This window comes from Amyelois transitella, chromosome 3, assembly GCF_032362555.1.
Source record: "Amyelois transitella isolate CPQ chromosome 3, ilAmyTran1.1, whole genome shotgun sequence".
Classification (NCBI taxonomy): domain Eukaryota; kingdom Metazoa; phylum Arthropoda; class Insecta; order Lepidoptera; family Pyralidae; genus Amyelois; species Amyelois transitella.
Genome location: NC_083506.1, coordinates 935315 through 949171, shown reverse-complemented (window position 1 = coordinate 949171; position 13857 = coordinate 935315). Strand labels below are relative to the sequence as shown.

Here is a 13857-nt window from a genome sequence, read left to right as displayed (position 1 = left end):
TTTTCTTACTACGCAGTGCCAAAGGAGGCGGTTTTTTCCGATTTTATAAATGATACATACGTACCTAAATTCATCTAAATTGGTAATTTATCAGACAATAAGAATAAAATTAAAAGTACCTAAAGGTAACAATTTACATACAAGTTAAAGTTATGTACTATAAAATATACTAAGCTAGATATAGATTTTTTTAAGATACCTAATTAAAATAAATATCAAGTTGTTATACTTACATTCAAAGTTAGCAAATCGTACAAACATCAATCCATAATCGTATCCACAACACAAAAACCACAATTTCACTTATTAATTTCACACAACACTAGTAACACCAAATATTCGATTAAAAATGGAACTATTACAAAATTGACGTGACGCAACCGCGAAAGTAAAAGTTCGAACGTCCGCGTTCGAAGTTTGAAAATTTGAAATTACGCGCGACGCGTTCGCCGTCCCACCTGGCGCGCGGTGTACTGCGCGCGCGCCGGTTGGTCAAGGAGCAAGGACCGCCAACCTGCTTGGCCGGATATGTAGGGTTGGCAACGTTGTTATGGCAGTATGGTGCAAACTTAATTATAGTTACAAAAAGTGGACCCGCTCAAGCTTGACGAATGGGTGCCAGAGTCGGTCTATGACCTATAACTTTTTATTGTTCAATATATGTAGTTAGATCGTTTTCGTTTGGTAAGATTGTAAAATAAAGAAAGGCTTTTTAAAATCGGTTCAGTAATTGTTGTTTAAAACATGAGTCAGTTATTCATTGTCGAAAAATTACGAAGAAAAGATTTTTATTTTTTATTTGTTATATTTACGGATAAATTCAAAATCTACAAATTCGATTTCGATTAAATTTTACAAACTAGCAGATTAAACTCTAAGAAACAATTAAACAAATGCAGGAGCAAGGCTCCAAGAATAATTGTAGATGTCAATATTTCCCGAAAGCAAATTTTAATATCAATCTTTATCATCTATTTTGAATGAATAAAATTCATGCGTACGCGCAAAGGAAGCCGACGTCTATAAAAAGAATCATAAAATGTTCTACGCAAATCGTTTCCTCATTCATGACTGTACTATCATCATTACGTTGTTACCTCGCCTTACCTCACCTCGCTGTTCTTGGTCTACTAGTTGATATTGCTACGCAGTTATTCATAGTACATTGCACACAGAAATGTTAATCCTATCCTTAATTATGCATACGTTATTACACAGAGAATACAGGTACTTTTCTATTGCAAGACTTTCTCAAAAATTACATGCATACATACATATAATCACGTCTATATCTGAAAAGACTGAAAGGCCGAGTTCAGCTTGATGCCTTTATGAAAATGCTTGACCGAAATCATCCAAACATATAATAACATCTATATCCTATGCGGGGTAGACAGAGCCATCAGTCTTGAAAAGACTGATATCGATTCCAAAAATCTTTCTGATCTGACAAATTGATCCATTGTTATTCCGAAATATTCAAGTGTATTTTACTTATTTTGGTGACATTTACAATAGTGTTTGTCTTCTGCAGTTATTAACCTTCTGAACAGAGACTGAGCATCTTGGAACCGGAAAACATCTCAAAAACAAGCCTTCAATTTCTCTGACCACTAGAACATACAACGGTTGTTAAGTTACAACAATATGGTGTATCATTATGTAACACCGCAATCTATAGCGGAAATGTCATGCGTGTAGTATTCTGAGAGAAAAATGGTCAATTAGTGCAGTTCAAAATGAATGGTATCATAGTCTGTGGTTGTCTATTAAATTCTAGATTTTTTTTCTCGTGATTTTATAATTAGAAAGTGAATTTTGATATCTGTATTGAGAATTAATTATTGATTTAGAAAGTAAAATTTAAATAATAATTTAATATATTATACATACATACATAAAATCACGCCTCTTTCCCGGAGAGGTAGGCGGTAATTTAATATATTATGTAGAATTTAAATAGTATTGTATGTGATTATGTAGGTACATATATTTTTATGTTTATTTATTTGACTTCCTAACACAAAACATGCCCGATTTAGGAATATAGAAATTGCTTTAAGCTAAAAAGCATTATATCGGTTCAGTCACTCGATAGAATATTTTTTTATTTAAATTAATATACAAATTATACCCAAAAAATATACTTGCTTAATTTATATGCACGCAGAGATGAGACAGAGGTTAGATACCAACCCACTTAACGCCTTAGTACGACGTATTGTTACTTATTTACACGTGACTTATTTACGTATGTACCTATGTAATTGTTTAACTACATACGTAAATAAGTCACGCTTCTTTCCCGGAGTGGTAGGCAGAGACCACATCTTTTTCCACTTGCCACAATCCCTGCACACTTCTTTCGCTTCATCCACATTCATAACTCTCTTTATGCAAGCTCGGCGGTTTCGGGTATTCTTGACCTGACCTTATGCTAGAACGTTCCCGATTCGATCAAATTACGTTCGTCTAGGCCCTCCCACTCCAATAGTCCTATTCATACTTCCTTTGTATATTTGCTTAGTCAAGCTGCTTTCATTCTTCTAAGCATTCCCTTTTCTATTTCTGTCAGTTTATCTTCTTTCACAATTTAGTTACTAGTTTAATTTTCAATTATTTTTAAATTTTTTGTGTTTTTATAAGTCAGTTTTAATATTTTGTTTTTCTGTCCATGATTTCTTGGTGACCCTACCGGAAATACCAAAAGCGTGAGAACTCGCGAGTTCATGATCAAAGATGGAGGACAAAAAAAAACTGAAGCTCAACAATAATTCGTGAAGTACCTTTTGAATTAATTGTACTTTTTAATATGATTTTTACTACGCTTTTATTAGCTTGGGTTGTATGTATGTATGTAACGGAATCTTTGAGCTTAATTTTTTACTGGTTTCTAATTTTATTCATTTTCTTATGTAGACCAATTTCGTTTTGAGTCAAAGTTTAAACTAATTTAATGTTTAAGCATGTTTTGCAGAGTTAAAACAAATTTTAATTGAAGATCCGTGAAAGTTTTAAGTAAATCGGTTCTTATTAAATAAAATTACATGACTTTACCACTACACGAAATTAAAATCACATCTATAATATTAGTTAAGTGTGCCGTGTGGTTCCCTACACCTTTAGAATAGGACCAATCCACATCTTTAATGATGAAATGAAATGAAATGAATGAAATGAAATGAATAAATTTATTTGCAGGCAAACACGGTAAAAAATACATAGTAGGACAAAAGTATGTCTAGGTTTAACCGAGCAAGCGTGTTGCACCAATAGTTGGCATGCAAATGTTGAAGTCAATAATGTCTATTAAAATAAATTACAAATACGATAAAAATTACGTCAATAGTTACAATAATAAAAAAGCATTAATTAAAATTATTTGGTGGCGCTATAACATGGAAAAGGCTTAAATTAACTTAAGATTTTTCTTAAAGGCGATGGGCTTGCAACCTGTTACTATTTGAATCAGAAAAAACTGAAAGGCCACGTTCACCCTTTTAGTCTTTTCAAAACCGTAAACTCTGTCTACCCCAAAAGCAATAAATACGTGACATATGTTTTTATATACTTTTTCCAACGTGAAATGGCACATGTCAAATGAACCGAAACTCACTGTATGTCTCATAAAAATACGTAACTAAGCTTCTAGAAAGCTAAACATAGGTTCTCATCTCAACCAACAAAGCCGGCTAATACGACTCCTGAATGAGAGCCGAGCTCGTCACCTGCGTTATGATGAAGGGAAAGGAAACTGGAGCAATGGTAACCAACTCCTCGTTTTTATTCCATTTTTATTCGCATGAATTTTATTTTATTTCTTCGTAAGGCTGCTAAAGTTCACGTCTTCTAATAGCTCTCAAGAATGTATAATTTTCCCCTTTTCTTTTCACATTTTTCATTATTTCTTTGTTCCTTATAGTTGCAGCGTGATGTTATACAGCCTAAAGCCTTCCACGATAAATGGTCTATACAACGCAAAAATAATTTTTCAACTCGAACCAGTAGTTCCTGAGATACGCGTTCAAACAAACAAACAAACTCTTCAGCTTCATAATATTAGTAAAGATACAGAGTTAGCTCTAAAATGTAAGGAGTAGTAAAAATGAACAAGTCCTGAAAACCTTCAACATTCGTGGTCACCTTGATAGGGCTGCCACATGCCTCGATTTGTCCTACTTTTGTTCCGCGCTCATAGTTTGAAACGAATGGGATATGAAGTAAACAAACATTGTGTTGTGTAAGCCGATTGTTGAAGAAGCCATACATACATATGGTCACGTCTATATCCCTTGCGGGGTTGACAGAGCCAACAGTCTTGAAAATACTGAATGGCCACGTTCAGTTATTTGGCTTTATGATAGAATTGAGATTCAAATAGTGACAGGTTACTAGCCCATCACCTAAAAAAAGAATCCCATGTTTTGTAAGCCTATCCCTTAGTCGCCTTTTACGACATTCGTGGGAAAGAGATGGAGTGATCCTATTTTTTTTCCGGTTATCCATACAATTTACAACAACAATTTACCTTTCAGTCTTTTCAAGATTTCTCTGATTTATCGTAAGGGATATACCTACATGTGACTACATGTACATATGTATGTAATATTATAAACGTGGAAGAGTCTTCATGAAAGCATACATGTGAAAGTGTATGTTTGTTCACGTCAGAATCACTCAACTGATCATCATGTAATTTTATGTAGAACTAGCTGTGCCCGCGACTTCGTCCGCGTGTAATAGTTATTTTGGGCATCATTGAAGCCCTCAATGATGAATAATCTTCCCCGTTTTTTTTTACATTTTCATTATTTCTTTGCTCCTTATAGTTGCAGCGTGATGTTATATAGCCTAAAGCCTTCCTCGATAAATGGTCTATTCAACGCAAAAAGAATTTTTCAATTCCAACCAGTAGTTCCTGAGATTAGCGCGTTCAAACAAGCAAGCAAGCAAACTAACAAACTCTTCAGCTTTATAATATAAGTATAGATATAGAGAAGGACTTTTCAAGCAAACACAGCCGCGCGAGTTTAACTAGTGTATAAAAAGTTCAACGGACAGACAGTCTCATTTAACATGTTGAATTCTTTTTGGCGTCATTGGAACGACCCATAAAACAAACGTTACCATGACTCCCGCGCTATTGACAAAATCTTTTCGAAACAATTTTTACTGAAAACGAAAAACAAATTGTAAAAATGGTTTTGTTATTTAAACATTTATAAAAAATAATAAAACATATAACGATGAAGTTACTGAAGTTCCACCTGAGGTACCATCCCCCGGGCATCATTCTGGAGTATTCTCAGAAGGGTGTCATCAAGAACAAAGATATTGATCTTTTGGACCTCAACTCCAAGTAAGTTTTCCAATTCATTATTAACAAGTGACGCGGGAAGCGACTTTGCTTTATACTATGAAGTGAAGATATAGTTAAGAGAACATAAATCATGCCTTTTTCCCGGAGGGGTAGGCAGAGACTACTTCTTTCCATTTACCACGATCTCTGCATACTTCCTTCGCTTCATCCACATTCATAACTCGCTTCATGCAAGCTCGTACCTTTCGGGTACTTATCTATGACCTGACTCTTTGCCAGGACGTCCTTAATTTGATCAAGATACGTTCGTCTAGGTCTTCCCACCAGTGAAGAAATAGTATAAAATATCCCTACATGGTGTTTATTGGTCCGCCTGTGAACACCATCCAGGGTTGGATAAGTTGGAGAACCTCCAATCTAATCGGGAACCCATTACCCAGATTCATTCATATATAAATTCATATGTTCTCACAATTTACTATATCAAAACTAACACATAAATACATACATGTCACGTCACGTCTTCATCCCTTACGGGGTGGTCAGAGCCATAACATGACGGCCTCTGTGGCGCAGCGGTAGTGCGCTTGTCTGTGACACCGGAGGTCCCGGGTTCGAATCCCGGCCAGGGCATGATGAGAAACGAACTTTCTCTGATTGGCCTGGGTCTTGGATTTTCATCTAATAAAGTATTTATTATAAAAATACAGTGTCGTTTACTTAATATCTCGTAACACAAGTTTCGAACTTACTTCGAGGCTAACTCAATCTGTGTGATTTGTCCCGTATATATGTATTTATTTATTTAATAACAATCTCGAAAAAAAGACCACGTTCAGCTTAAGTATCAAAATCTAGTAATCAAAATATTTTCCAGTTCGGACATAAAAGAAATAGCACTGAGACTCCACAAAAAGGAGGTTCTCATAACTGAGGAGGTCCGCGAGCAGTTGGAGCAGTGTCTGGAGACGCTGAAGAAGAGGATAGAGCATGAAGGGCCAACAGGGAAGAGGTTTTACATCTACAAGACTCTTATGACTCATGTGCTGCCGCTAACCAATGTGGCCTTTGACAAATCTGGAAGAAGGTATGACTTTTAAATAATTCTTCTATCTCTCTCGCTCTCACTCTCTCTCATTCGTGTTCGTGCACCAAATTGTAGCAATAGTTTTCGAGTGATGCGAGTACAAACATACAGACAGGAAGACGGACACAGAATTTCTGGCTTCTCTTGGTAAAAATATAATGACGTCTACCTATGTACCTTGCGGGGTAGACAGAGCCAACAGTCCTGAAAACACTGAATGGCCACGTCCGGCTGTTTGACCCAATGATAGAATTGAGATTCAAATAGATACAGGTTACTAGCCCTAAAAGAAGAATCCCAAGTATATAAACCTATACCTTAGTCGCCTTTTACGACATCCATAAGAACGAGATGGAGTGGTCCTATTCTTTTTTTTATTGGTGTCGGGAACCAAACGGCATAAATCTCTTGGTATTAATACCATTATATTGATTTTTGAAAACAACGGTCAGTTATAATTTATTGTACCTCCATATCTAGTAGGAGTTTTACAAATACATACATACATACATACATATATAGATAGATAGATAGATAAAACTCTTTATTGCACCATAAGAGTGAAACATACAAAACAACACAAAGCAGATATATATGGTACAAAGGCGGACTTATCGCTAAAGCAATCTCTTCTAGTCAACCTTTGGGTGGAAGGAAACCAAACAGGAGATTGGCGTTGGCGCAGAGCAAGATAAATAAATGTTTGAACATAATAAAATACACACAGAATATATATATCTACATATAATACTTACAAATACGCATAAATACATACATAAAATCACGCCTCTTCCCCGGATAGGTAGGCAAAGACTACCACTTTCCACTCGCCACGATCTCTGCATACTTCCTTCGCTTACTTTTTACAAATAACAATATGTACCTACCTATTAATTATTATATTATACCAAAAAGGCTCGACTGGCTGTGCACAGGGGCGTGTTGGTCCCGACATTAATGTATGGGAGTGAAAGTTGGGTATGGCAAAAGAAGCACGAAAGCAGAATAAATGCAGTGGAAATGAGAGCGTTAAGGAGTATGTTGGGTGTGAAATTGAGTGACCGGATAAGGAACAGCGTGATAAGGGAATGTTGTGATGTGAAAGAAGATGTAGTTACAGGAATAGAAAAGGGTATGTTGAGATGGTTCGGTCATGTGGAGAGGATGAATGAAAACAGGTTGACTAAGCAGATATACAAGGGGAGTGTGGAGGGAAAGGTCGGGGTGGGAAGACCTAGACGAACATATCTTGATCAAATTAAGGACGTCCTGGTGAAGGGTCAGGTCAAAAGTGCCCGAAACCGCCGAGCTTGCATGAAGAGAGTTATGAATGTGGATGAAGCAAAGGAAGTATGCAGGGATCGTGGCAAGTAGAAAGAGGTAGTCTCTGCCTACCCCTCCGGGAAAGAGGCGTGAGTTTATGTATGTATGTAGGTATGTATGTACCTACCTATTACACGTGCGTTCTTCCACAGATGCCTCTCGGGCAGCTACGACAGGACCTGCAAGGTGTGGGACGTGGAGAGCGGCAACGAGATGAAGACCCTCGCTGGCCACCAGAACGTGGTGTACTCCGTGGGGTTCAACTTCCCCGCTTGGTTTGTTTGTACTGGCAACTAACATAATAACGTGGCCATTCAGTCCTTTCAAGACTGTTGGCTCTGTCTACCCCGCGAGGGATATAGACGTGACCATATGTATGTATTATATTGTCGGCCTCTGTGGCGCAGCGGTAGTACACTTGTCTGTGACACCGGAGGTCCCGGGTTCGAATCCCGGCCAGGGCATGATGGGAAAAGAACTTTTTCTGATTGGCCTGGGTCTTGGATGTTTATCTATATAAGTATTTATTATAAAATATAGTATCGTTGAGTTAGTATCTCGTAACACACGTCTCGAACTTACTTCGAGGCTAACTCAATCTGTGTAATTTGTCCCGTATATATTTATTTATGTAACTAACATAATAGTATATAAATCATCATTGCAATGTTCGAATTCTGGACTTGTTTGACAACAATTGTGACGTGTGGTTCCCGACACCAACAGAAAAAAGAATAGGACCCCTCCATGTCGTTCCCATTGATGTCGTAAAAAGCGACTAAGGGATAGGCTATATAAACTTGGGATTCTCTCTTTGCGCGATGGGCTGGCAACCTGTCACTATTTGAATCTCAATTCTATCTTATAACAGCTGAGTGTTGGCCTATCAGTCTATTCAAGGCTGTTGGCTCTGTCTACCACACGGGATGATGAAAGAAAATGAATGATGTCAGGGTCAGGGTCAAAAGTACCCGAAACCGCCGAGCTTGCATGAAGAGAGTTACGAATGTAGATGAAGCGAAGGAAGTATGCAGAGATCGTGGCAAGTGGAAAGAGATAGTCTCTGCCAACCCCTCCGGGAAAGAGGCGTGATTGTATATATATGTATGTAAAATGAATGATAATCACCTTTATTCCTCTGACAGCAACCGTGTAGTTACTGGTTCCTTCGACAAATCAGCCAAAGTCTGGGACCCCACGACTGGGGAATGTCTCGCCACGCTGTGGGGTCACAATGCGGAGGTGGTGGCCGTCCAGTTCAACGCTAAGAGTGACCTGGTCGCCACTGGGTCAATGGACCACACGGCGAAGCTGTTTGACGCTAGGACTGGTGAGATCTTCATAAGCATATCTATCTTTTTGGGTTTGACAAAGATTTCGTTCGTGCAAACTAGAGCGTTTTATGAATAGAATAGATTTATTTTCAAAATTGGATACCTACAAGGTATCACTTGTTGACGTCACTTCACTTAAATCTAATGAACTACTGCCGCTTTCGAAGCGCATGTGTAGAAGAAGCGGCGGAATAAAATTACACTGCAGCATTTTCATCGGACGTCAATCTATACTAATATTATAAAGCTGAAGAGTTTGTTTGTTTGTTTTTTCCTTTGTTTTTTTGTTTGTTTGTTTGAACGCGCTAATCTCAGGAACTACTGGTTCGAATTGAAAAATTCTTTTTGCGTCGAATAGACCATTTATCGAGAAAGGCTTTAGGCTATTTAAGAGCCCTTGAGGGCTTCAATGATGCCCATGATAACTATTCCAAGCGGACGAAGTCGTGGGCACAGCTAGTTTACAAATATAGATCACTTAAATCTAAATCGTGCCTCTGTCTTAGTTCTTCATACCGGATATTTATTTAGTTTGTTTGTACCAGATATTTTCTTAGCGTTCTTCATATTTAGCTTCTTTGAAAGCGACCTAAGAAGAGCCGTCCGTGAACTCACTAAAAAAAGTACCCTAAATGTATAGTAATGGTTGGTACAGTTTTCAAAGGAGACTTTAACAGTTTACAAAAAACTGGTCTTAATACAGTTTCACTATATTTTGGAATCACAGGACGATGGTAAATGTTTTCGGCAGGTCAAGAGATCCATAATTACGAAGGTCACACGGCGGAGGTGATAGCTCTGCAGTTTGACCCCAACGAGGGTCAGAGGCTGATAACGGGCTCCTTCGACGGGACCATATCGATGTGGGACACAAGGGTCAGCGAGTGAGTTAATCAGTCAGATTGATCATAATAATTTAACAAACTAGTCCCGCGTAAATGTACCTAAACTATGTTTAATATTGCTTCTTGAACTACCTTGTACTACTTACATACATACATATGGTCACGTCCTTATCTCATGCGGGGTAGACAGAGCCAACAGTCTTGAAAAGACTGAATGGCCACGTTCAGCTATTTGGCTTAATGATAGAATTGAGATTCAAATAGTGACAGGTTACTAGCCCATCGCCTAAAAAAAACCCAAGTAAGCCTATCCCTTAGTCGCCTTTTACGACATTCATGGGAAAGAGATGGAGTGGTCCCATTCTTTTTTGTATTGGTGCCGGGAACCACACGGTACTACATACTAACATAGAATCACACCTCATTCCCGGAGGGAAGACAGAGGCTACACTTTTCACTTGCCACGACCCTTGCATACTTCTTTAGCATCGTCCACATTCATTATAATTAATGGCTTTACGTATATATTAGTTTGAAGAGCAATTAGGTAAGTAGTAAGGCTAATGCTTCTAAAAATAGCTTTTTATAAAAATATATATTCCAATGATTTTAAATATAATCTTTCTATATCTTTAGAAGGTAAATCTAGGACCTACAATAAACAGACAATGGTAATTTTAATGTTATTTCAAATATAATCTGATGTTTCAAGCCACGCAAAGCGCTTGTCTCCATTGGAGGTCATTTAACCTTGTACCTAAAAACGTCACAGACCATCATGATAAGAAACTATGATTGATAAAGCACATAATCGTCAATCATTTCTATTGTAAGTAGTTTACATTCACTGCTAATTTGCTATATCGTTAGGCAAAGAAGCACCTTTATAAAAAGAATAGCAAAAAATAACTCTTTGATTAAAATTTCGTTTTCCCATTTTTTTCACACACTGAGAGTTTTATCGCTTGACAGCTTTTTATTTATTTATTACTCGTAAAACTCTCTTTTTTAACAAGCCTAGATTTTCTGGATACCTAGTGCTAAATCCCTAGGTAACCAAAGGTATCACATTCGTATTTTCTCAGCCGCAAAAGCAATTTTTTTACATCTAAATTTGCCGTAGAGTTTTTACTGATACTAAGTTTTAACTGATTTTGTTATAAAATCACTTTTTACTCCATTGTAGATATTAAAGGAAAGAGAAAGACAGAGTTAAAAATCAAAAATTTATAATTCTTCTATACCAAGTTGACCATATGACTTAATATCAGCAAAAACACTTTTCAGCATATTTGCTCTTAGTTTTGTAACAGGAGTATATTTCTTATTCCAGTCGTGTGTCTGTCTTTCGCGGTCACGAGGGCGAGATCTCCAATGTCCAGTTCAACTGGGACAGTTCTCTAGTCGGCTCCTCTTCTTTGGACGGCAGCGCTAAACTCTGGGACGCCAGACAGAGCTCCTGTCTTGCTACTGTCGCTGGACATACTGATGAGGTTTGTGTAGCTTGGTTCCTATTGGTTTTTTATTTCATAAATACCATCATCTTTCGGCCTTTGTCCCGTCTTTTTCTTTGGAATCCATGACGACTTCCAGGAGAGTTTAGTCAGAAGTCAGGCCGTATTAGATTAGGTTTAAATAAGTACTTGCTCAATTTAGGGAGTAACCTAATGAAGGTTTTCGGAACGGTGCCACGAAGAAAAGCACTTCGGATTGATTATATCGACTTGGAGTCAGCAAGGAACCGTATCCCTTTTTGGATCATATTTACGCTACAATACCCATTCAGTTGAAACTTTGAAATGTTTATGTGTGTAGTCACTCAGAAGTCTTCGATTTGTTTAAACGGCCATCACGGCCATGTGCAACCATGTAAGGTACATATAAGACTATGCTATCCGTGCAGTCTGTAGGAAGATAGAATTAAAAAGGTTTTATCTCCACAGGTCCTGGATATCTGCTTTGACTGGGCTGGCCAGCGCATGGCCACCTCCTCCAGTGACTGCTCGGCGAGGATCTACGACGTCAGATCAGACTTCAAAGAGCTGGCCGTCATGAGAGGACATCGCGAGGAAGTCTCTAAGGTACTTTAATTGGAAGCCTTAAAAAGCTGGTCCATCTAAGTTTGTCCATCTATATGCATACAAGCATCACGTTATAACATAAGAATTAGATTAGATGCTGGATAATTACGATGTCAGGGCCGACTTTGCGACGCTGGCTATGATGAGAAAGCATTGCGAGACTAAGACAAGACAAGACCTTCCTTTTGGCGGTCGACCCTGAATCATCACTCCTTTTACACATGCCTACTTACCTCGCTGGAGAGGAGTCTGGATAAAATCCACCTGGAAAAAAAAGCCTCTTTCCCGGAAAGGCTGATAAAGTCTTCATCTTTACACTTGTCACGATCAATTCTAAGATTGGATATTTGTGAAGTTGACGTTGTTGAAGATAACGCTGCAGTGCAGTTTGTTAACGCTTCTCCTGCACTGACGTCTTGGAAGCGGCAGTAAACTTAGTTTTAAGTAATTTATTTGACGTCAACCAATGTTGTGAAACCAAAAGATTTGACAATTATTAAGCGATATGAAGTATCCTATAATAATGAATAAAAATTTTGAATTTGAATTTCTTTCGCTTCATCCACGTTCTTAACTCTCTTCATTTTCCTTTCGCCAAAGATTTCGATACAATGACTCATCTACTTAACTACCATTATTTCCAGGTGTGTTTCAGTCCAGCGGGCGGTTGCTTGCTGACCGCCTCGGCGGACAGGAGCGCCAGGGTCTGGAACACCACCACCGGGAACTGCATCCAGGTAGAAATACCACACTATCTAGAACCCACACTCTTCACATCTGTCTCCAGGTGTGTTTCAGACCAGCAGGCGGGTGCTTGCTGACCATCTCGGCAGATAGAAGATGCAACCAGAAACAGAGGCAAAGACAAAAAAATATTGCGAAAACCACATACATACATATATACCTATGGTCACGTCTATATCCCTTGCGGGGTAGACAGAGCCAGAACAGTCTTGAAAAGACTGAATGGCCACGTTCAGCTATTTGGCATAACGATAGAATTGAGATTCAACTAGTGACAGGTTGCTAGCCCATCGCCTAAAAAAGAATCCCAAGTTTGTAAGCCTATCCCTTAGTCGCCTTTTACGATATCCATGGGAAACAGATGGAGTGGTCCTATTCTTTTTTGTATTGGTGCCGGGAACCACACGGCACCGAAAACCACCATCCTATTAAACGTATAATTCCAGGTGCTCTCCGGCCATCAGGGGGAGATCTTCTCCTGCGCGTACTCCTACGCAGGCGACGCCATTGTGACGGCGTCCAAGGACAACACCTGTCGCATTTGGAGGTGATTGGATTGGTGGCTCTAGCCAGTCACCGTCCAACCTGATTTTAGAAGACAGTTTTTGAAAATTTAAAAATAGAATGGAACATTTTGTGTGTTGTTAGGGATGTTGGTTGCCAGGATTCAAAACGATATTAATATACTTACATATTGCTTTTTTATTTAACCAATGATGAGTATCAGTTATTATGTATTCATAAAAAGAGTCTTTAAAAGAAGATTGGCGAAACTGGACCGCATTTATTTACAAAAGCGTGCCCGAACGAAAATGTATTAAATAAAAAGAGTTTAATTCGTATTATTTATTACCACAAAATCGTGATTTAAAAAGTAGGGATTATTAAGATGAATTAGTTCATAATTTTATTAAGACCAATTAAAACAAAACGTATTGAAGTGCAAAAATCATGCACAACTAAACGTTTTTCTTTTCAATAATGTATGCTCCAATCAGCGTAAAGCAATAATTGTCATGTCATTACATACATTCACGTCAAACGTCAAATCGCTATTCAAATCTACTTTCGTGACTTTCTGTGATCGTTCATGCTCGAGTTTTATTAGTGGTTTTTAAATTAT

The 13857-nt window shown here is 38.0% G+C and overlaps 2 protein-coding genes across 2 annotated transcripts in view; one reads left to right on the top strand and one right to left on the bottom strand.

Annotated features, from left to right (window-relative positions):
• Positions 1–463, bottom strand: part of LOC106133382 (solute carrier organic anion transporter family member 4A1) — a 61473-nt gene extending 61010 nt beyond the window's left edge. Inside the window, exon 1 of the mRNA XM_013333089.2 lies at positions 234–463. The gene's annotated coding sequence lies outside the window, so the exon portion shown is untranslated. The remainder of the gene's footprint in view (positions 1–233) is intronic.
• A 4783-nt stretch (positions 464–5246) lies between these two features.
• LOC106133377 (dynein assembly factor with WD repeat domains 1) lies at positions 5247–13617 on the top strand. The gene is made up of 9 exons (XM_013333081.2): positions 5247–5359; positions 6198–6407; positions 7883–8005; positions 8876–9060; positions 9816–9948; positions 11243–11402; positions 11853–11990; positions 12635–12727; positions 13181–13617. Exons 1-9 carry the CDS (start codon positions 5247–5249, stop codon positions 13283–13285), a joined length of 1260 nt encoding a protein of 419 aa, XP_013188535.2. The 3' UTR covers positions 13286–13617.
• The last annotated feature ends 240 nt before the right edge of the window (positions 13618–13857 follow it).